This window comes from Vidua chalybeata, chromosome 5 (genome assembly GCF_026979565.1).
Source record: "Vidua chalybeata isolate OUT-0048 chromosome 5, bVidCha1 merged haplotype, whole genome shotgun sequence".
In the NCBI taxonomy this organism is placed as follows: domain Eukaryota; kingdom Metazoa; phylum Chordata; class Aves; order Passeriformes; family Viduidae; genus Vidua; species Vidua chalybeata.
Genome location: NC_071534.1, coordinates 35,680,797 through 35,704,939, shown reverse-complemented (window position 1 = coordinate 35,704,939; position 24,143 = coordinate 35,680,797). Strand labels below are relative to the sequence as shown.

General features: G+C 39.0%; 2 protein-coding genes across 5 annotated transcripts in view; both read right to left on the bottom strand.

The window, feature by feature from the left end:
- Positions 1-1,605: 1,605 nt before the first annotated feature.
- PHLDA1 (pleckstrin homology like domain family A member 1) lies at positions 1,606-11,440 on the bottom strand. Its single transcript, XM_053943546.1, has 4 exons — positions 11,432-11,440; positions 10,098-10,199; positions 5,411-6,336; positions 1,606-5,303 (listed from the first exon to the last, which is right to left on the bottom strand). The coding sequence occupies exons 1-3, from the start codon at positions 11,438-11,440 to the stop codon at positions 5,416-5,418; spliced, it is 1,032 nt and encodes a 343-aa protein (XP_053799521.1). The 3' UTR covers positions 1,606-5,303; positions 5,411-5,415.
- NAP1L1 (nucleosome assembly protein 1 like 1) overlaps positions 10,882-24,143 on the bottom strand; it is a 28,694-nt gene continuing 15,432 nt past the window's right edge. For 3 of the 4 annotated variants that reach the window (XM_053942829.1, XM_053942828.1, XM_053942831.1), the window contains 12 exons: positions 23,676-23,778; positions 22,473-22,614; positions 21,934-22,014; positions 21,577-21,705; positions 21,002-21,073; positions 20,239-20,378; positions 18,346-18,491; positions 18,242-18,261; positions 17,153-17,275; positions 15,910-15,942; positions 15,437-15,487; positions 10,882-13,695 (listed from right to left, as the gene is read on the bottom strand). In XM_053942829.1, the coding sequence (XP_053798804.1) occupies positions 13,660-13,695; positions 15,437-15,487; positions 15,910-15,942; positions 17,153-17,275; positions 18,242-18,261; positions 18,346-18,491; positions 20,239-20,378; positions 21,002-21,073; positions 21,577-21,705; positions 21,934-22,014; positions 22,473-22,614; positions 23,676-23,778 (1,076 nt within the window). In that variant the 3' untranslated portion in view covers positions 10,882-13,659. The remainder of the gene's footprint in view (positions 13,696-15,436; positions 15,488-15,909; positions 15,943-17,152; positions 17,276-18,241; positions 18,262-18,345; positions 18,492-20,238; positions 20,379-21,001; positions 21,074-21,576; positions 21,706-21,933; positions 22,015-22,472; positions 22,615-23,675; positions 23,779-24,143) is intronic. The other variant, XM_053942827.1, reaches the window with a different exon arrangement.

The window sequence follows — 24,143 nt, the reverse complement described above, 5'->3', positions numbered from 1 at the left end:
AATTGCATTCTTGTCTAGATTTCATCTGGGGGAAGGAAAAAACATTTAGATTGCTCTTCTCTTGTATTTTGTTTTGCTCAGAAAGCATAGACATTATTTCATCTTCCTCTTCCTCTCCTTGCCATTTACTTGGGAAATATGAAAGGACAGAATGTCAGTGTTACCCTAATCACACCAATATTAATACTGACACAGATCATGGGCAAAGGTCTTGCTTCTGGTGTTTCATTCCTGGGTTTTCTAAATCAAAAGAGAAGCAGCCACCATTTGTGAGAAAGGTCAACATCTGTCCCAGTATGGAAAAATTCTAGTTGATTTCAATGAACTTTGAGTCAGATCCAGATTTTCTCTCTGTACCCCATATTGTACTTCAGATGAGAGAAAACTTAAGAGAAAACACAAGTAAGACAACATTCCCTGTCAGGAAAATAATGGCTTATTTCTAGGACCATTTCATATGGACCATAAATACATAAGCCATCTTATTTCATATCCTCTTAATCAAAAGATAAAGCAGAGAAGCATGTATTGATGCACTTTTGAAAAGATATCACCATTTATGCTGGAGCAGAAACAACCACAAATTATAAAACTCTTGTTCTACTATATTTATGTCCTTACAAAGACACTTACCACTGTTACTAAAAGCTTATAAGGGATACCTCTAACAGCTGTAAGCAACAGTGAGTCCTTGAATAGAAAATAAATTTAGAAATGTTTAACTGACTTTTCAAAGCTGATGAACACCAGCACTAGTGAGAGGTCACATTTTTAAGCTATAATTTGCATATCAATATTAAGTCCAAATGCCTATATTTTGGGGTGTTTGCTATTGAAAAGAAAATTTGTACTTGTTACAATAAAAGCCTTTTGGAAGAGGTTACTGACATTTCTGTAGTGAAGGCAAACAGCACCAACAAGTCTAGGTCAATGCACAGTGTCACTGAAAGTAATACACCTTCAGCAGATGCTTGAAAAAGAGGACCTGCTGCAGCACAAATACACATCAGGGGAGTCCAAGACATCTGAGCAGCTGCAGCTCTACGGAGAGCCCAAAGCAGCACATTTTTCTTGTTATACACCTCATTTCTTTTCCCATGAAGCTAGAAAAGAACAGGTCAGAGTTTATGCCAGATGGTGGAAGTGGTTTTTTCTCAATTAATTTCAGGTTACTTGAAATTCAATCACAGTGTTTAAGATCTATGAAAAAGAGAAATAAGGTACATTTAATGCTACAGTTTAGACTCCTAATGTCACACAGAGCAAGGCATTTACAGGTAACAGTGATGAGCCTGAATTCTGTGTCCCAAAGACCCACTGTACATGAACTGTGACACTGAGTGTTACAGAAATCAGCTACTCTTGGTGTGGGTGCTAAAACATCACACACTGCAAGAAGCAAAACTGAGAACTCTGAGTCTCATAATTGTGCTATATATAGAGACATTAATTGGAGCATCTGAGTGGGTCTTGAGAGAGTACCTACCCAGGTTCAAAGTGCTCCTTTTAGGCTCTTAGATTGAGCTTAAGACATTGGAAAAGCTTAGACCAGGCTTTAATCATCACAAATAGCCCACCAAACAACCATTCTTCCAACATACTGAGAGCTCTTTCAATAGATACCTCTTTATTTGAAATGGAATGTATCTTGAAAAATATGAAAAATAAATCACATCTCTCAGAAATCATTTATGAGTCATATTTACACACAAATTTTTCGGACGACACTGGTATTTCTGCTCACAAGAGGATATGCTAGAAAACATTTCGTACATCACTTCAGCTAAAATTCAGAAGCTGGCATTTGAATATCGTGAACCTTAAAAAAGAGGAATTACTTCAGGATGTCACAGAAACAACATCCATTTGATCTTCCTTTTCCCCCCAGTTCCTAAATTGTCTTGGTCACCACAGATTGGATTTTCTTGCTGAATCTGCCCTTTGATTACTTTTTATTTTTAATTACAAGTAATCTTGACCTCTTTATGAACACTGTCCCCACTTTAGCTATCTATACCAAGCATTTGCCTGTATGTGTTTTACCAGCATTTTTGTTTATTCCGTAATGAATTTACTTCAGCCATGTGCTGTCAGATTTCTTTTCGGGGTTTTTCTTGGAAGAGGAAGGACAACTGAATTTATTTACCTGCAAAGCTCCAGTAAGATGGAGCACGATGTGCTGAACCTATTTTCATAGCCATTGCTTACAAGGCAGTAATAGACAGTATTAAATCCAGATGTTCAAATGAAGACTATGCAGTAATAGAGGGCCAAGATGAAAAAAAACCCCAGAAGTACCTCTTATAACATCAAACAATTTCTTGGTCTAAAATTACTATCAGTCAAGAAAAACAAAAAACCAAAAGCAAACAAAAAAAACCCCAAAGCCCAAAAAACCCACACGCCATGAAATTCAGAGCGTGAGAAAGTTGTCAGACTGTCCCCATCAAACAATTTAACCTTATTTATACTGACAGGGCATGAGCCACAGGGTCCAACTGTCCCCAGGGGACCCCAGCCAATTTGTTCCCATTCAGTTTCCAGAAGACAGTTCAGAGACACAAGGAAAAAGTTTGATCCTTACATCCATCCCACCCACTCAGGCTGGAGATATCAAGGTAGATTTTGTAATGTGACCACCTCTCACACTAGGAGACTGGCTGACACCAAATTTTTTAAATAGGTAATACAGCAGGCAATGACAAGCAACAGAAGTTTGTTGAACTACATCAGTCCAAAAGGTTTTCAGATCGTCCTTCAGACCAACTTAAAACAAGAAAGATAAGAGTGGAGTATTGACCTTGAACCAGTGAAAGGAATAGCAAATTCAAAATGAAAGTAGTTTCCTCATACCTTCATGTCAATTTTCTCACTAAAATTATCATCTTTAGCTTTCAAAGTACAAGTACATCCAGAAGAACAGTAAAATTTCAGCTTTAGACTACATCCATAGACTTTTGTGGTATATAGAGGCTTGCATCCACTAAGGACAAGAATAACTGCCTGTCTCAGAGAAATACATGTGTCTCTGATCAAATAGAAATTAATTCTCATCAGTTACATTTATCCTTCAGTAGGCTAAAATGTATTTTAGTAGGTGAGATCAGCAATACATCTGTATACCTGAAAAGGTGGATTAGTTTCTCAGTAAACTGTAGTTAATCACTCTAAAGAGAGGAACCAAATTACAGTCTATTTTGTGAATCTTTGACTAGCTCATTAGAGAATCCCCTTGCAGCTCTATCATCCAAGCATTAGCAGAATGATAATGGCAGATGTACAGAGACATGGAAATTGAGTATTATGATTGCCAAGCCAGCGAACCTAATTCTAGAAGATGCAGGGCACCTTCAATTTCAATTAATCGCAAAATAACGACTTTGTTAGGACAGCTGTAATCTACCACCTCAAGTTCTTCACGCAGCCTTGTCAAGGGCCAGGTCGAAAAGAAGCACTCAGGAGTAACTCCAGAGGATCATCAGGGCTTTGATTCTGCACCATAACATGCTTTGCTTGTCTAGGTATGTGACCCTGACACCTGGGGGAAGGAACAAAAGACAAGGGCTAACACAGACCTCAACTTACTCCTTACAGGACTGAGCTTAATCTTAAGAGTGCAGATGAAGGGATCGATGTACATAGTAGTGAATTCTAAAATCTCCCTTTGAGTATCACTTCAGCTTTTTGCTTTAAACGCTTACAGAAATAAGCCTGCACCAAGAACGTAAGGCTCTTGCTGTCAAGTTACACCTCATTTACACAAAAAATGCCTTGGATGTGTAGCTTTAAAAGATTTTGTTTATATTAATGTAAATTGTAAAAGGGCCAAAAGCATTTTCCTCAGCACACTAGCTAAAATAAATATCTCCATGGCTTTGACATTTTACCTTGGACCAGAGATAATGGACTACATAGCTCTGTCCCACTTGCAGCCTCCCCCTTTCATTTAAACCAGAGAACCTGGGTGGTAGCAGCACCCAACATGAAGCCAGCCATCGTCAGAAGGCCCTGTCTCAGAAAGCTCACTGCCCATGCTCGCTTCCCCCTCTGCATTGGGCAAGGAGCTCTGACCTGCTCCCACCAGCATCAGCAGCCCAGTTCCACTGACTTTTAAGAGGCAGAAAAACACACACCAGCTGTGCAATTAGCCCTTTGTTTTCCAACTTCATGGCTTCATCAATGTTTTCAGAGAGAAGATGGCATGCCTCTCTCAACATCTGACAGTGCTAAACACCAAAATTAATCGAGTTCATCTCAGCTAGAGAGCAACTTTCAGCTTCTAAAAACTGTGACCAAAATAATCCATTTGCACACTAAAACATACATGAAATTTAGAAGTATGGACTGCTTTAATGCAAGACATTAAAAAACCACCATGAAAATGCAACACAGGTTGAGACTTCAGATCACTTGAAAACTGAGTGTGCAGAGGGAGCCCTGAACTTGGATGGTAAGAAACATTCATGAACACTTCCCAGCTCTGGCCCACCAGCCTAGGAGCAAGCACACCACACAGATAGCTGGAATCCAACTCAAATTCCTGTATCACAAAAGAAGTTGGTCAGATTCCTTCTCCTCATACACTAAACAGATTGGTTTTCATCTCAGAGTAACAAGCAACATTGCTTCTTTGAATAGCCAAGTATGAATAACTTTTTATCATCTTCCACCACATTTAATTAAAAAAAAAAAATCAATTAAGCCCCAGACTATAATTGTTGTTCTCATTAGAGAAAATAGGTTTCATATGCAGTACAGGTTTCAGGCAAATTTTGAAACACACATCACATTTTCCATGCTGGTGGAATATAGTGTATTATGGTAAAAAATTAATAACTTTTTTGTCAAATTGCACACAGTCAGAGTACCCAGAACTTTTCCAATCTTTCAGGGAGCTAACATGCATATTGTTTTTTCCTTTACCTTTTGGATATGGCCTACATTCAGAAATGCCTCGCAAATAACCCTTAAAAAATAAAAAGGAAAACAAAACCAGAAAAACCCAACCCTAATAAATAAAATAAAATAAAATACATTAAAATAAAGTTACAGTACATCATGTCTCCTAGAAGTCCCATCGCACCAAAAGATCCTTTCCAAGGTTCATAAATAATGGATTTGAAATGCTTCTCGGCACCGAGGGCGGCAAAGCAGCAGCAGCAGCTGGCTGAGGTTCAGGCTATTGAGCCACTTCTCTCCGGTCTACCTGCACCTCCAGCGTTTGCCCAGTTTCTGAGCCTCTGGAGCAGGTCCGCCACGAACGCGCTCTGTCCCTCTTCTCGGAAGCGCTCCGCGAACGTAACCTGCAGCGAGACAGAGCACAGAGGGCAGCCCGTCAGGCGAAGAGGCGGCGGCCGGGGCCGGGAGCCCCGCGGGTGCCGGTGCGGCGGGCGCGGTGCCGGGTCCGTACCTGCGCTAGGCGGAGTTGGAAGTGCCGCGGAGCCGCGACCCGTGGGGCGCCGCCAGGTGCTGCTGCTTCTGCCGGGTGGAGCGCACGGCCAGGATGGCCTGGCGGTTCTTGTACTGCACCATCTGCAGCGTGATCGCCGCGTTCCAGCCCTGCTCCTGTGCGCACCGAAAGTCGATCTCCTTCCCCTCGGCCATCACCACCGTGAAGTACACGTACTTGCCCTTCCGCTCCACGCAGTCCACCGTCTTCATGTTGGAGAAGTGAAGCTCCTTGATCTTGGCCGCCGGCTCGGCCGACGGTGCCGGCTGCTGCTGCTGCGGCGGCGGGGGGTGCTTGGGGGGGATGAGGAGCAGCCCCTCTTCGGTGAGGATACAGCGCTTCTTCTTCCAGAGCTGCAGCAGTCCGTCGCTCCTCTTCTCCAGCATGCCCTCCTTCACCGCCTTACAGCCGCTCTCCAGCATCCTTCTGGAAGGGTTAGACGGCCTCCGCCCGCAGGGGCTGGGCTCGGGGTGCAGGCGGCACCAGCCGAGCACTCTCCGCCGGGCGCCGGCTCCGAGGCGGAGGGACGGGAGCGCCCCGGCCCGCAGGAAGCGGAGCGGCTGCCGCCCGTGCCGCGGCGTGGCGAGCGGCGGGCGCTGCCGGTGCGGGCGGCCGGGGTTGTCGGCGGGCTTTTCCCTCCCCTCCCGCTTTTGAACGCGCCTCTCCCACCCCAGAGTGACACCCAGCGGAAACAGCGGCTCCTCCCGCCCGCCGGCCGCGGGGAAGCCCAGCGCGGCGAGAGGAGCGCAGCCGGAGACGCGGCGGGGCCGCCCGCCGGGCGGGGCGGGGGCTGCGCTCCCCGGCGGCAGCGAGCCCGGCCCGGCTCCCCGCCCCTCGCCCAAGGCTACAGCACAGCACGGCCGGGCTGCGGAGGGAAGGGTTCCCCGCTGTAGTTAACCAGCGCTAGACTAATACAGAGAGATTACCAGGACATGGAAAATGCCCGAAAGCGCTCCTTTGCCTTCCTCGGGGTATTCCCGCACTATTTAGTTGAAATGTATTTCCTCAGCCTGCCTCCTTGGGCAAGAGCAGTAAAGTGCCCTCTTCTGTGTGTTTTCGATTCAAGCCCAGTAAAAGGGTGCCAGTTTCCAACGGAACCTTGATATTTAAGTGACCATGGCTCCAATTAACAAAAGAAAGCCTGAAAGAACTTGGTACAAGAGCTTGATCCCTATGCTGACATGGGAAGAAGCAGCTTCAAGTGTATATATAAAATAAATCTTTGCCTTTTGCAGCAGTTTGAGTAATGTCTAAAGAAAGACATTTGTACCACTTCCCTAAGGAAACAGTAGGACCTCAGTGCATGGAAATTGCAAAAGCAGACTAGGAAAAACACACCAAAACCAAACTGGTAAGCAGCTAGGAGCGTTTTTATCACTCTGCTTTGCTGCCACACATTTGCTTATTGTTTGGATTATCCCCCGAGGTTAGCTTTTGAATAAATTTGAGTAGAAAAGTAAAGTGACCTAAGGTTAATATGAAACTATTTAATTCTAAATCCTCTGATGTATTAGATGTAAATCAAAATCCCACATAGCTGAATTTGGTTGACAAAGCCAATGTAAACTGAATGCTAGAAGTTCCATACTATGTCTGAGAGCACTGTTTTTAAACATACATTCAACATGGCCATTAAAAAAATCCTCCTCACATCAATCTTGGCAGCTAGGAAGCAGATCATGCTGCAGCATGTGCTGTGTTCTAACAGATTAGAGAAAAAAAATCTAGAATAATGATAGCTTATCTCTGATAACATTTAAGGATTACCTCTTGAAGTTCAAAGCTAGTTTTGATAAATCGTTGAGGGGTAAACAATTTACGGCAGTAAAATAAATTGAAATTTAGCTGGTTTACCCTTTTCAAGGTAACTGGAAAACAGTCAGTAACAAAGGCAACTTGACTAGGCATAAAATAGATGGAAAAGGAAATCAATATCATAAACCATCCATTTATATAAAGAATAGTCCCTTCTCCTTAGAGCTGAATGGATACTGTAAGATACAGGTCATTCTCACAACCATTTCATGCCTATTTTAACAGAGATACATGCTAATTTTCAAAAGATATGAACTTCATTCACCAATTGCCTCCACCAGCAGTTCACTGCTATTTGAACTTAATTTCCTCACACAAATATCTGCATATCCAGCTGACTGTGCAAATACAGGGTATCTCATAAACAGCTTGAGTAATGTAAGAGAATTCCTGCCTTTTCACCTGTGTTTTGCACCTATTTCTTTCCTCCTGATGAGGTCTCTGCTCGTGTGACACACAATTTTGAAACTCTCTTCCTAAAGCAAACTGATTAAAATGCATTCACTTATACAGAGCAGCTTAATAAAATACTGAGTTTATGTAAGGCATAGGACAATAGGCTAAACCTACAGAAGACCGATTTCTAACAATTCACCTGTTCAGTTTTGGTTGCTGCTCACTGCTGTAAGCAAACAGTCATTTGACTCCAGGTAAATGCACTAACCAGTAGTGTGGAAACTCGCATTAGATTTGAGAGTGCACATGTTACACTGTAACAGCATTCAAAAAACTCTCCCCCCACCCCACCATTCTGCACTGTAACACTTAAGGATATTAACATACAACCTGTATCTGTATAATTTAAGGTGAGCTTTTTCTCTTGTTCTCAGTACTGACAGTAAATTGCAATTAATCATATGAAAAAATGGAGACTAGTGTGGAAGGCCAAATATTTTCATCAAACATACAGGAAAAAAGAGACTAAATTCATTCTATTTCACCTTTCCATGACAAAGCACTGAATGTCAGATTTTGAACCCAACTCCAAACACTGATGGACATACTCTAATATACAGCAGACTCACAGCACTCTTTATTCCTGGTGAAATTCACCTAAGCATGTGGTCAGAAGCAAATACGCAAAACATCCATTTAAATTCATACTCTATAAGCCAACAAATATTAACAGCCATTTAAAACACACTATGGTTGCCCAAAAAATCCAGACCAGTCAAAAGCTACAAGACCAGTGCAAGATGAAATACTGGCAATTCCATAATAAAAAGAACAAAATACTGTGCAGAATCTGCCAGTAAAGGATAACAAACTTTGTTTTCCTAGATGCAAGTCAAAACTGAACTTCTGCAAATGTTTCTTACATTACTATTTTGAGAAACCACATTCTACAGGCACACTACAATACCACAATGAGATTTTATTTTACTTTTCTTGAAATATATATTTAAACCACTGCATTTATATTAAATGCTTCTCATCTGCTACCATTATTGAAGTTCCAGTAAATACTAGGCAGGTTCTGCACACATTCCAGAAATAGCTGATGTGAAGATGCCTCCTACTGTCAAACCTGAAATACTACAGTCTGAAGATGTGACCTTGGGTGCAGACTTTTCCCATCAGCAACTCCATCTCACAGATACCTGTATATACCCCTCAGTAAATGAAGCATAAATGAAATATTTACCATAACAACCAACCACGCTGCCCCAGGTCTTAGCATTCCCTAAAACCCTGGCAGTACCAAATAAACAAACTGTGGACAATTCACCAGCTATTGGCATAGCAGCTTCTCCAGCCTGGCTTTTTCAAAGTCCTTTGCACTTCCAAGGCAGTGGTCTTCCAAAAATATTCCAACTTAAGTTCACACGTTGTAGAGAAAAACTAGGTGATAGAGGAGCTTTTAAGCTTCTCAAATTTGACCACTGCAGTAAAACATGCGTTCAGAACAGTTTCTCCACTAGAGGGCAAATGTAAATCTGAGCAATTACTTGCCAACACTTGAGCACACAGAGGCAAAGCTCATAACAGCAAATTCAGGACTCAAGCATCTCCTGAGCTGCAGAGCCAACTTGTGTTGTCAATTCACAGGCTTTAGTCAGACACCTGCAAACACAAGAGCCCTTCTGCCATAGCCTCTCAGACCTTGTGTGCCTATCCCTGGTATACACAGGCACAGAAAAATATGGAATAAATAGCTTACCTGTGCTTGGTGTACCCTGTCTTGTCTGCTTTACTCCGATTTTCCTGCAAAAGCTGAGACACAGGCCACCTGTGGAAGACTACCAGGCCTGAGCAAAGATCTGACAAGAGGATTTTAAGAGCAATGAGACAAATGCTGTGTGGAAAAACTTCTACCTCCTCTTGTTAGTGTATAGAAGTAAGACTTTATTATTTTCAGTAGGTAATTTATGCTCAATTTAGGCAAGCATTAGCAATTAAAAGTCAATTACTTCAACATCCTCTTGAAATCTTGTGGGGAACCTCACACATGTTACTGAGCAGCTATTAAATAGAAATGAAAATGGAGATGTGGTTGCAACTTCTCAACTTCTCTGACCTGTAAAAGTCTTGGATTAGAGAAGATCACATCTGTACAGAAAAAAAGGAGAAAGCACTGTAGAGCTGAGTCTATCTACTCCAACATCCACGTGGCTCTAGACCCAACCTAGCAGACCATCAAGGCTGTTCATGCTTCCATTATCAGGCTGTCCCTTTTGTACTGAAGAGTGTAGCATTTTGCTTCCTTAAGCTGTTGAGAGTGTCACAGCACAACAGAAGGCATTTGATGAACAACTGCTGCATATACACCTTTGGAAATAGGAAACCTTTAGTGGAAAGGTTAATCACACTCATCTGCATATAAGTTTCCTACCAATTTCCAAATCAGGTTGACAACAATGGGCCTTTTGAGTACCAGCTTGAAGATGAACACATTAATTTTCTGCACTTTTCTATATTCTGCTGGCTTTTTGCACTTAAAAAGCAAAACATGTCAGAATTACAGTATAAGCTATTAGTTTCAGAAACATCAATTTCAATAAGCCAGAAGAGAATCTAAGCCTATGAAGCTAGGAGACATTGATAAGCAGCGTCGCTATGCCCAGTGTTCAAATAATCCAAGGTAACACTTCTAACTGCACCTGACATCACTCTTCTCCAAAAAGTAAAACTTTGGAGTGCTAAGCTTAAATCTGGGCTCCTTTATTTCAGCATGCTGTAATTTTACTTTTTTTTAACATGAACAAAGTTATATCAGACAGGCAATCTCTTCAATTCTAATCTAATCTAGATTGCTAAAAACAACTATGAAAGAATTGCAAAGAAGCCTCCCTTCTCCATCAAGCATAAACCCCAAAAATCCTTCCCTGTCATCTAAAGTCTCACTTAATTCTCCTCTTTCCTCCCACTTTCCCCCCCAAAATAATACTTCCATCAATACAGCAAACAAAATTGGACAGAAGACACTATTTACGCAGGTGTTAGATTATGGTGCATTTCTGCAACTGCTGCCAAAGACAGCAGTTTCTATTTCAGCGACACATTTTCCCAGCCAGAACCTGTTAAAAAGGTAGCTTACCCTCCTCAAATACTGAAGGAGGAGGTTCTCTACACTTGTATAAATGAAAAGAGAAAAAAATGAGTCACAACACTCCAACCAATGTTGAAAGTTTAATGTTTCTGCTACATACTGCCTTTCAGAACTGCTAAACAAGAGTGTAATTGATAACAAAACTACAGTAAGCACCAGAACACTTTTAATTTAACCAATGCCATAAGAACTGGCACCTCATTTATATTCTTCTTTTTGCTGCAGTCTGGAGAGCACAAGAACTGTTGATTTAGAACCACCACATCAATCTGGAGAGAAGCTCACCAAAATCTGTCAATAGGATGTACTCATGACCCTGGATCTTGCAGGCTGCAGGCGTGCTTTGACATCTAACAACTCCCCTTTTCAAACATTGTATCCCATTTTGTGTAATGAAGGTGTCAAATGAGAAAGTAATCAAAGAGCAAGCCAAATTTGTTAAGTAGTGAATTTTGAAACTTAAAACTTTTAACAGTTCATTTTCTTTTTAAAATACGATTACATGATGATGTTAGCAAAAATGGGCTAGATCTAACTAAGGACTTCAGAGACTTCCCATATCCAGAGAAATGAACCCCAAAGCCCCATCTTAATGACTTCTCAAGCTCAGAACATACTGTCGCCATTTGGTCTCTACATGTCCTCAAGTTTAAACTTAATCCTGGGAGATGTTTAGAGAAGGGACCATGTGAAACCCAAACACCTGGCAGGGTCAGGGATAAAGGATAAGCATAAGCATATTCTGATACCACAAAAAACACAACCACATAAACTTTAACACATAACTACTGAGAGTGCTTGTTAGCCTTTTGTAACTGCTTTTTCTATGCTATGATCTGCGTTACCTAAAAAACACCCAAGATCATAGCTTCAATGGTCCTGCTTTACATACAGCTATAGACAACGAGCTCCTTCTCCCAAATCCAGAGACACCTGGAGAGGAGATAGATGAAGCCTGACAGGGATTCTGAAATAAAGCAGTGTGATATTTAGGCTTTCAAGGAACTAAGAAGAAAAATCAGTAACAAAACTAGAACAGTTTAGTCAGAGGACTAGAGCCTTATCCTCTTGAGGGGGGCTGAAGATTTAGAAGGGCACTTGGAATAAGCTTCATTCTGTATTACCCTCTAGGCAAGAGACATGCTACAGAAACTCTTCCAGCAGCCCTATCCTCATGTGGTCATTGCCTCCTCCTTGCCCTGCTCTTTTCAAACCTTTATGGCTAAGTGTGTAAGTGGCACAAAAAACCAGTAGCTACTGCACAAATAGATCCATGGCTAGCTGGACATTTCTTTCCAACACTACAAGGACTCTTCCATCCCTGAAAAAGCCATCTACTTGCTTAGAAGATCAGAATACATATATATATATATATATATATATAGTTATGTGAAGGACAAGACAGCATGGTGTATGGTAGCATGCTACTGACTGGAAAAACTCAGAATACATCAGTTCATAGCCTCTTTCAGCTCAGTATGTTTAAATTTACATCTCACCAAGTACCTCCACTGCTAGGCTAAAGGCAAGGTAAGAACAAGACGAGAAGTATCTTCTAGCCCATGTGTTTCAACTGACAAAAATATCCAATATGGACAAAGTATGAACCACAATGTGCAAACACAAGCACAGTGAACAGAACATTAGGTGAAGAAAGCAGAATTTCTTTGGGTTTGTTTCCTCCTAGATGCTTGATACAGTGAGGACAAACTAGAAGACAGCCATGTGTTTCCAGCACTCCCTTCAGCTGCAGGGCATGTTTTGTTCAGGACTACCTAGCTCCGTCTGCACAAACTTAAAATCCAAGGCACTTTGCTCCAGATTTCATACTAATAGGCAATGCCTTAGAGTCAGGCACAGCAATACCGAAGTCCTTTATCAGATCTAGCCCCACTTCTAAGAACTTGTCTTTTCTAAAATGGCAGTGTGGACCAATCACTGAAACATCAAGCTCAGATTCACAAGTATCACACTGCAAGTGCAAAGTACGGAAAGTGCAAACTTTCCAAACTATTGTGTTTGTTTTTCAAATGCCATATAATTTACTTTTCAGTAATTATCAGCTTTTGTTTCTAGTAAAACATGAACTGCAGCATGTAAGATATGCATTACTGGTTTACACATGCAGATACACAAGTAATAAAACAAGACTAGCTTCTGAAAATACTAGGCTTTATTCACACCCCTGTGGTAAACAATAACCTTAATATGACGACTAGGTTTCTTTTGTAGATCACTATGTCACATAAAATACAAAACCCATAGCATAAACAAGCTGACAGTTATGAATGTTTAATGTGGGCTCGTTGGGAAATTAAACAAGTTATACTAGTCTTCTCAAGTAGTCAAATTCAAAATGCATCATCATCTCCTAGTTAGTACAAGTCACTGCCATTTCTATAACAGAGTAATGAAGGCACAGCTAGTGCAAGCAGACTTAAACCCGTTCAGACTACTGGGCTGAAAAAATACTTTGGTTGGTTCTTTAGGAAAGAGTTTTCTCTAAACAAATATTGGTCTCAGTTAACAGTTCTGATCATCTTCACAGCTGCAGTCTAATAGCTACATGACAAAGACTTCACAAGAACCAAACTATGTAGCAATGAATTAACATTCATGCTTTAGGGCATTTACTGCATTCTACATATTGGCAGAAAATTATACTGTTAAAATGCTAGGTAGATTGAACCTACATTTTAAACTGGTTCTTAAGTGTTCAATTTCTTTTTTTAACAAATTGGTTACTTAATTCTACCAAGATACAAAACATAAGGCTGTAAGTAACTAATAGTTGTGTTTAGGCTATTACAGTGCAGGTAATCCTCAAGGCCACAGACACACTGCTTCACTGCTGCTTGCATTCTGCTGGGTTTTGATCCTTCTGTTGAGAAAAAAGGAAATACCGGTTTACAGAAACAGTATTTAAGAAGAACTATCAATATTTCTAAGCATGCTTTCTCAAGCTGCAATATTCTTCCAAAGTTCTTCAATTTTTCCCTTGCATTAATTATCTAGCATTAGCAACACTACTGTCTTTGGATGCAGCAATATCCACACTGCATTTATTTTGGCTTTGTTGGCACATAGGGATACAATCCAGAATAAAAACCTGTTCAGAACTTAGTGTGGTGAAGTACTCTAAAAGACACTCTAACTGGAAAAAGGAGAACTGAGGTGCAGTAACAAACAACCCAGCTCAGAAGAAGCATGCAGACCCTCAAGACAGTTTGAGACAAAAGAAACTTCCTATGGGCAGTAACAAGAGCATGGCCTTATGACAGAAGACCCTGTAGAGCAATGCAATGAAATGCCAAATCACAGTTCCTAATGCTCTTTTGCAATAAATTCCAGTTGTTAAAAAATTCTATCATGGAAAATTTCTTCTGTTCTCAAAACAGACAGCCAGTAATATGTCACAGTAATATAGGAATTCAAGAAAGTTTTTGGGGGGGGAGCAGAGTTCACTTGCAGGTTTTGCTCCACCACCTTCCTTGGTCTGAACAGCTATTCTAGGAGCACAGTGCTTTGATAAATTCAGCTGGCTTACAGCCTGAGATCAGCTCGCACCACTACAGTACCACTACTATCTAGACCTTGAGCAGCTCTCTGAAACTGAGTATAGTCTAGCCCTTTCTCAGTTCTGTTTCACTGAGAAAAGCAATCTGAAATGGTGGAGGTAAGTCCAACTTGCATCTGTTTCATCTGGATTTCAAAACTTTCTTGACTAGGAACCAATTTGAACACACTACAGCAGGTCAAACATCACCAAGATGGCTGTACATTTTGATCACATGTTTGTACCCTGCCTTTCTATGTACAATGCTATGATTACGTAATTTTCTCAACAGTTCTTTGACAGTAGCAAACCATTCCTACTGAAAAACACTCATTTGAAATGACAAGCCCTTTTAACAGCAGGCATTTTGGAATGCTTCACAGACTTCATGACTGCAACTTTCACCTACCACATCAGATGCTTTCAGGTGGCCAGATGTACCTTTCCCTTAGCTATTAAAAAGCTATGAATTGAGTGGCTCACAATTGTTTTTCCAGCCTGATTAGTGATTTTTCCCTTCCCAAGGAGTAAGAAACCTCCCAGTTGCTCTTGGCTATTCACATTTTAGGACTTGGCTGTAGATGCATTGCTGAACCTTGACTTCTGCTACCTCAAACAAAGAAAGACTTCCCATTTACCTAACATGAAAGAGTATATTTTGTATTCTGCTCCGAAAACCTGTGCCAGAGCCAGCTTGTAGCAAGTTCCCCATAGCTGAAGCTGGATGACACAGTTCTCTCCATGTCCTTACAACCATTTTGCAATTTTCAACATTAGACAGCAAATTGGTGCAAGACAAGTTTATAGAAAACCAAGCCTGACTAACCTCAGTGCTCAAAGCCAAAAGTTACTTTTACAAAATGACTCCTGGAGAAAGAACTTTTAAAAAGTTTCTCTACCAATTCTGCTCTGTCATAATTAGGCCTGAAACAGCCTCAAAACAAAACATGCTCACCCATAGGAACTATTGGTTTAATACTTAAACTAAAATAAAGATTCAACATACATAAAATTTTAAATGTCTGTATGCATACACAAACTTTAAATACTCATTTTAATTCCTTACTTTTGGTTCATAATCAGGATCATTTTCTTCATCTGCTTCTTCTTCTCCCTCCTGAAAGAAAACACTTAATATTTCTCTAGCTTATCCACATTTAGCTTCCGGAGCCATTTTCATGAAAATTAAGATTAAATTGTACTCAGAAATACATTCATTACCACTTTATGTTATACATATTGTATTAGTTAATCCTCCATAATGCACATCTTTTGACATCAGTGGCAGCTTAATTTTTAAGATACCTTAAAGGTTGTCTTAGCTTGGTTTGGGTTTTTTTGTTGTTGTCTTGCTGGTTGGTTGTTCTGTTTTTTTGGGTTTTTTAAACTATTCATCTGAAATCCACCAAACAATATGTTCTATCTTATTTCAAAAGTAATTCTTAGTGTCCAGAGCACTCAAAAACTAAAGGAACTCTTATTCTAGATAACAAACTACAACAGGTAAACTATTTGAATCAAGGGTATCTGTCATCTTACCTCATCATCTGCCTCTTCACCTTCTTCATCATACTAGAAAAGAATACAAATAGTTTTGATAGCATCATAAATGCAGTCATCTATAGCTCAAGTAGATGTCAGAGACCCTCCATATTGTGATCTCAAGAGAATCATACAATGGTTTGGATTGGATGGGGCCTTGAGGGTCATCTAGCTCTAACCACTCTGCTATGGGCAGGAAAACCTTCCACTAGACCAGGTTGCTCAGAGTCTCATCCAACCTGGCCTTGAATATCAGCGGGGATGAGACATCCACAGTTTTTCTGGGCAACCTGTTCCAGTGTCTCACAACCCTCATAGTAAAGAATTTCTTCCTAATATCTAATCTAAACCTAATCTCTTTTAATTTGAACCAAGCGCCCATGTCTGTCAGATTTAAAAATACCTTTTGTATCAGCATAAGCAATGTTCAATTTCCCCTGATGAGCTCTGGCAGACCAGACTGTCCCCATTCCATGCAGCCTGGGAGGTGCTGATTACACTGTGGTACCACTTGGGGACAGCAGGGGACAGCGGCAACCCGTCCTGTCAGTACCTCCCTCCTCCACAGCCCTAGCCAAGCCTTTGGAACAAGGGCCAACAGTTTAGATTCTAAAGATTTAGAAGACAGGATGTATCTAAGCCATCTTAACAGTCAAACTGTCCTTGTTTAACAGAGGCAGCGACAGAAAAGAATGTTTTATACCTGTATAAAGTTCTGAGGCTTCGTGGTTTGACAATTTCAAGCTTAGCTCTTTTAAAACACTTAAGATTTTGCAGAACTTGCTTTATTTTGGCATGCTGTGAATGTGCTTATCTAGCTTTTTTTTTTTTAATAAGAGTACTTTTGATAGGATGAGGCTTGAATCTCATAAAATTTCATAGCCCAGTATCACTGTAAACACAAAGAACAGGCTCAGCAGCTAGATAAAGTCTTATTTTTTCTCTGCCAACTCATTACAGTTCCACAAAGTATTGGGTACACTTCCCTAGAAATGCCTTGTATACAAAATGCTACTATGACATCCTCTAGATGATCAGCTTCTACCACTGCTTTTGCCACAAAACTCTGAAGTCATTACTTCAAAGAAGAATTCTTTTTATGCTGCCTTTCCTGAATGATCTAGGAAGCTCTGCTGCAACTAATATCCCATTCTAAAGATACCAATGTAAGAAATTACCCAAGGTCTTTAAACAGCATTATTTCAAGGTTTTTAGTGTTCTGAATGAACATTATACTTACGTCATCATCATCATCTTCAATAGCTTCTCCAGTGAAGTACAGTACTGACCGGGGGACTATACGTTCACGCAAGAAATGACCTATTTCAAAGTCTGCAGCAAGGATTGCCTCAGAATCATCATCCTGTATAAAACAATATTATTTTCTGAACTATAAGATGCTAACTACTTTTGACACACACAAGTTACACAGACTTTGATATGGTCAGACTTACACAAATCCCATTACTGATTTTTTTGTTCCAGGAGCTGCTTTACAGAACTGAAACTGAGGGGCCAAGTTTGACACTTTGAACAGCCCACCTACATATATACACAGTGAGGAGCTGCTGCTTCAGTAAACCTAATTATATACAATCCTGGAGTTTCTTTTGTTCCAATTATAAAGATTATTTAATATCTCCCATAGACTTGCAGTTCATATGCACAATACTCTTAAATTCTTAAGTAACTGAACAGTAGCCCGGTGAGCCTATCACAATAAAGACTTTACAACCTACTTCTGATTCCTACAGTGCACCTCCTCCTTCATTCCCATTAGACAAAGACACTACTGAAGCACCTGAACACCTAAAAAGCCTCTCTGATCCAATCCTAGACTTTCACTCCTCTTGTTTTCATACCAAGTGTTCTGCTGTCTCCTATCTGAGCAATTACTTTCTTTTTGGGTTTTGTTTATCTAAACATTATGAACGCTTTTGGTGTCCATACCAACTAGAGCTCTAACAACATGCTTCTGGAAGCTTTAATTTCATATTTCTCACTCAAACTGCATAATATATTCCTTACTGTTAAGTATTTTTGGTAGTTTTTCTCCTTACAAAAACATGGGTTATTGCCATAGTGAGCACACACAAAAGCAGGCTCTTGCAGTTTTCTGTTCTTGTTTCATTACATTCAAGAGTTAACAGCTTGAGAACTCTAAACTCTACCATCCAACTCTAACACTCCTCCTGAAAGAAAACTCAAATACATACTAGTCTTCATAAGTATTCTCAGTTAAAGACAGAAGCAGTTAAAGCTGAAGTTGTTTAACAAATTCTAAAATTCCATAAACACTCCATCATAATTTTTAAATAAGCCAACTTACCAGGTCTCCACTTTCAGGAACTATAAAAAAAGAACAGAAGAAATAAGTGAGTAAGATACATTCTACATCTAAAGTTTATATGTATTAACTAGTGTTCAGCTTACCTTCAGGAGGACTGAAGAAGTTGAAGAAAGAGTCATTGGAAACAGTTTTTGTCACCGTCCTGACTGTTCCACGGCCCTTATGTTTTTGCTTCTTCTTAATGGTTTTCAAAGTAACATTCTTTCCTTTTTTCCAGTCTATTTGGCAACTAAAGAATAAATAAAAAACAAATGACAGGGGAAAAAACCCACAACCACCTGCAGCTTAACATCATTCCCCTTGTTACAAGTCTCTAATAAGACTATCACAACTGCAAGAGACACAGGGAAGAAAAAATATTAAGCTAGTATTTATTCTTTTAAAAGTCTTCTTTGAAAAGTCCTATCTTTTCATTAGTTTATAGGTTGAGAACAAGAGTACAGGTTCGTTTAGGATTATTTCCATCCAGAAGTTGCTCCTTTTCCACTCCATCTCTGAAATGCTAATTTTCATTAGCTACCAAGTACTGCCTAGTTTTCTATCAACAACTAGTATTGCACCATTTTTAGAGCCGCCCATCCATTATAAAGCAATGTCATATTTGGGCATATTAGTAATATGCCGAAGTTCATCACACCTATCATTATAACCAGTAAGTCCTTAAAGCAACGCAGCAGGCACATAGTTTTTAGCTGCTTTTGAGTTGTTTGTGAGGGTTTTGTCTTCTTGTGTTATATTCGTCTGGGTTTTGTTGTTTTGGGGTTTTTTAATTCTATCCTGCTTACAGAACAAAATCATGCCTACAGGCTTCCCTAACAGTCAAAGCATTCTGGCAACAAGTAAATGAAAAAGTCACATCAGTGAAATTAACTGCATTTGCAGAAGTTTCTGATTAGATTCTTTTACAGACTCAAAGAAATTGAGTGAGTTACTTTGGAACAAGAAGGGGCTGTCCTAGCTACAAGAGAAAACAAGGACTAGGAGTTAATAATTTTTATGGAAGAAGTGGCATCTCACACCAAACTCTGCCAAGATTCCTGATTTTACAATCAGTCCAAACTGGAGAAAACAAAACAGTTTAATCAAAGCTACCCAAGCACTTAAAACTAAATCTTACGGGACTTTGCAAAATATGGTAAGTGACTGAGAAATTAAGAGGTAAGTAAGTCAGTATGAGCAACTGGAGATTAATTTAAGAGTAAAACCAACACTGACAGGCTGTAATTTACTCGTTCTCGCTCAGAAGAGCAGTCAGAACACTGGAGACTTGAACAGAAAAATTACTGAACAGGCCCAAGTGTACTCATAAGAATAATTATGTACAACATAGTTTTCTCTCATCCCCCTGTTCACAAAGAAAGGGACACGTAGAGAAGAAATTACTTAACTAATTTAAAACAGAAGATTTCACTAAGAAAGGAGTGTGACAGCTATTTAAAAAGAGTAACCTGGAATTGTGAGGACTATTCTCCATTTCTCAAATAGACAGACATTCAAAGGCAAATATTTAATGCTTATAAAACAAAATGGACAACTGCAATATAAAAAGTAAATCTGGAATAAAGTCTCCAAAATGCTGTGTGTCAGAAATACAAAAAGATTAAAAGAAGAAATCAAACAAATTCTAGCAAAAGCTATTCAGGCCTACTATAAGATACCATTATCCACATTTCAATTCCCCTTTAGAGATTGCAGAACAGTATTTCTAAACAAATACTGACTACATTTTTAATTTATATGCCTATATAATATATATGCTTATAAATTATGCTATACAAATAATGTTTTTTTAATATATATTGTATTAAAGTTATTGGTAATAACTAAAAAACTCATGTCAAACCTAGTTGTTCCCAAGTTACTAGGGGAAGTATCATCTTTTCCAGCACCTCCAGAAGATGCTGTAAAACTCTACAGCTGGATAATGCTAAGGAAAAACCTGTTATATTGCCTTAAAGCTATCTATTAGCACTTACCCTGTACAACCCATGATTTCTGGTCCATCAAACGAAAAGGGATCAGAATCATCTGGCTCTGACCTCATTCTATACGTCTTTGTCAACACTTCATTTGTGAAGTAGTCGTTTGGTTCAAAATGAAATTCTAATGTGAAACTCTTAAAAAGAATTGCAGAACAGTAACTTTAGTTATTTATGAACACCTTTAACTTCTTAACACCTAAATCCAAACAATACACGTGCAACCGAATACACCTTTTTCCTATACATCCATAGCTTATTCTAGAATTTGCTATCCAAGTTGTACAATAAATCTTCAAATATTTTCATTTACTTAATCTTGCACTTTCTAGTTATTATATTGCTTGCAGTAATGACAGATCTCCCAGCACACGGATTTCCTGCTACTAATGTAGAGGGAGAATTTCTAAATTTAAAAATATTACAACTTAGAAAACTGTCTGATTTCTGCCGGGGAAATACATGAAATTACAGCAGTTACACAAAAAAGTACCCAAAGGTATCAAAATGCAATGGTGAAACCTAAGTTATCAGCTATTAAGGCAAATCTCATCAGAAGTTGAAGGTTAAATTTAGCATACGTTCATTCACAGGGTGATGCAAGACTAGCACTAGACCTTGTACTGCTTTGTCAGAAACAGCAGCTGTATATTTTCTCATTATTTCCACAAGACAAGTGGCCATCACAGACCATGTTGCTAAAATACAACGAATTCTTATGATAACAAAAAATTAATCTTGTTTAATAAGTCAAACTAACCATAGGTTGTCCAACTTCTGAAAATTTCACTTTTATATCTTTTAAGTATTTCAGGATAGGTTCATCATGTTCCTGTAGAGAAAACACAGTGTATTTAATTTTCATAACATTCAATAACACACACATTTAAGGCCTCACAGAGATAAAAAGCCATGTTAAGAACAAGTTTTACTTAAAAAAAAAAAACCTTGTTACAACATTGAAATACTTCTATGAACATGACCAGCAGATGGCAACAATGACTGTTACAGAGTCCCCAATACAGTACACAACCAAAACACATGCAAACACTACATACAGTTTTTAGTTATGTCTAATACACTTTTCAAATACATTTCTGTAAGTACCTAAAATTTATTAGTATCGTAGAATAGGTTCAAGAAACAAAACTGCACGGAGGTTATTTTGGTGCTCTGTACTCTCACTTGAAAAGTTACCAGAGATGACATCCAAGTAACAGTTCCATTATTGCTCTCCAACAGATATATCAAGCATCATAGTGTTTCCACTGCTTTCTTAAAGACACTTGGATTAATTACCAGTGCAGCTTTAAACAAAGCCAGACCACTGCCTACCTGAACCATATCACTGAGCAAGTCCACATTCTTGAATACTGTAAGCCAAAACTCAGGGATTCCTTTAGGGTCTTCTTTTTCTTCATCTTTTTTTTCTTCTTCAAGCTTAGCTTTCTCTTTCATTTCATCCTTGAGAAAATAAAAATATTGGATTTCCTTAATTTTAAGAGTGCCCATAAGGTTCATCAGTTCTTTGTTGATACCAGTGTCATGTGGATGTTTAAGCAACCATTAAGAATTATCATTATTAATAGCAAGTGATCATTACAAACTTCTTTTTTTTTAAAACTTCAGCTTAATGAATCTTGTTTCATGCTAAAGCTTGAGATACTGATGACAACTGATTAAGATACTCACTGAAATTTCTTCGTCAGCATCTGCTTTCCATTCACATTCTTCTTCCGTAGGCTCATAAATGGCATTGATGATTTCACTTCGCTGGAAGATTAAACCAAGAATATTTTCTAATTTCCTAGTCGTTGCAATCAGCAATGCTCTAACCAATAAATTCCTAATCCTAAATTACACAATTAGTAATACATTAACTATCTACCTTTTCTTCTGGCTCTAGAAGATTGATTCAGCAGTTAGGATGTTTTCAACACACTAAAATAAACACCAAAGTCCCAGAAAAGTTACAGTACCATCTGATATTTGCTCAATTAAAATGAGGTTTGATATACTGAAGTCATTTTGGTAACTATGGAACAGACTAAACTTTTCACTGTCAATCTTAGTTGATATTAACATGGATGGCAAAATTGTATCAATTGAATTGAAGGGGCACATACGAGACCAAAGTAATTCGGAACATGAGTAAGTTTTCTGGTTTTTATATACCCTTGTTGTATTTTAGATGAAGCTTTAAAGTACAAATCAGAATAGCACTAATATACCTTGTCAAATAAGGGCTGATAGAGAGCAGCATACTTTCTTTCCAGCTCATGAACTTCCTCATAGAACTTTGCTTCTATCTGTGCACATTGAACTTGAAGATTCTTGAGAGCATTCACACGTCTTTTAACAACTTTGGGCAAGCTGAAAAATTCAGTGACAGAACTGTTACTAATACTGCATTTTAAGCACATATTGATCTCTCCTTAACCAGACCCCTTGCAAGGTAACCAACTTGTACCACAACACATTTTACACTCCCTTTTAAGCTTTAGAAAGTTTAAATCAAAGCTGCAACCAATTTCACCAACGAGACTGAAATCCTTAGCACAAGCTCTTAAACTGAAGCTCAATCACAGTTAGAACCAGAGTATTCCAAATACCTGGGTAAATCATTAGAGAAATTTGTGCAATAAATCTTTCTTCTAAAAATAAGTTTTACATTATTAATGAGTAACAAAGTAAAATCATAGTATTGAGTACAACTAAGAAAGGTCTCACCATACATTTGCTTGGTTTTATGAAAAAGTTCAAGATACTTGAGTTATTCTTTGTTTAGAAATTTAATCTTCAAAATTTGCTGCTTTGTTTCACTGAGCACAGCAGCTGATAGCACTGTCTTTAAAAACACTGTCTGACCCAAAGTGAGCCAGAACTGGTGTGCTAAATGAGCCAATGTATTAGAAATGTGCAAACAGAAAGCAATTACTGCATGCCTCATAAATGCAGATCAACTATGGAAAATTCTGGCAAGAATTCATAGCAAGTTTTGATACATGAGAAAACCACATGAAGTCCTGCTAATAACATTCCTGTATCAGCTAATGTTTACAATCTAAGCATAAAATGACTATATTAGAGACACCAGGCCTCCAAGTATCTGTCTATAGTTTAAATAACTGATGTTTCATGATCAAGGCAAAGCTACAAGAGATTCCAAGGAGCAGGAAAGTATCCTAAGAAGTGTGTCGTACTGTAACTGCAGAGGAAAACATCAGCCACTGTAAATATTACCATTCCTTTCTTCATGAAACCTCAAATAAAAACTCTTCGATTCTGAGATGCACTACAGACAGACTATATTAGTCTGTTATCTGCTATCTGAGCAGAACAGTGGTTTATGACCACTAATGCCATAGACAACATTGTTCAGAAAACAAAAAGAACCATTTTAACACTCTGCTCGTACTAAACAAATGCTGTACCTTTCTACATATCCTGCAGATGTTCCTACCAGACCGTCAAGTCTTTCCTGAAGGGCCGCAAGAATCTGAGGATTTTGCATCATCTGCACAGTCAACTGCCGAGCTAAATTAAAAAAGATTATGTAAGCACAAAGTACAAAGCATCTTTTGGACCAATCTTGAAAGAAAGAATTGTGCATAAAAATAAAGAAAATTAGACAAGCAAGAATTACAGATGCAGAAGAACCGTTTAGTCTCCCTGCTACTAAAATATGTTTCTGATTTATAAAATCCAATTTCCTTCCAAGATTCCTAGAGTATAATTTCCCCTCTGATTCTCACCTAAAATAGCTGGGAAATCACTGAAAATACAGATTATTCATCTCTAGGTTCCTGTGGGACACCTGAATACTTACCATTTAATTACTATATACCATTTAATCCCTCAGCTAATGAATATGTTCCCCAAAATTTTGCAATCTAGTTTTG

Excerpts from the sequence above, each read along its gene's own strand:
- PHLDA1 (XM_053943546.1), bottom strand. Across the intron at positions 6,337-10,097 it reads TCAACCTGATTTGGAAATTG|CGGGGAACCCTTCCCTCCGC; the intron begins GTAGGAAACTTA and ends GGTTAACTACAG.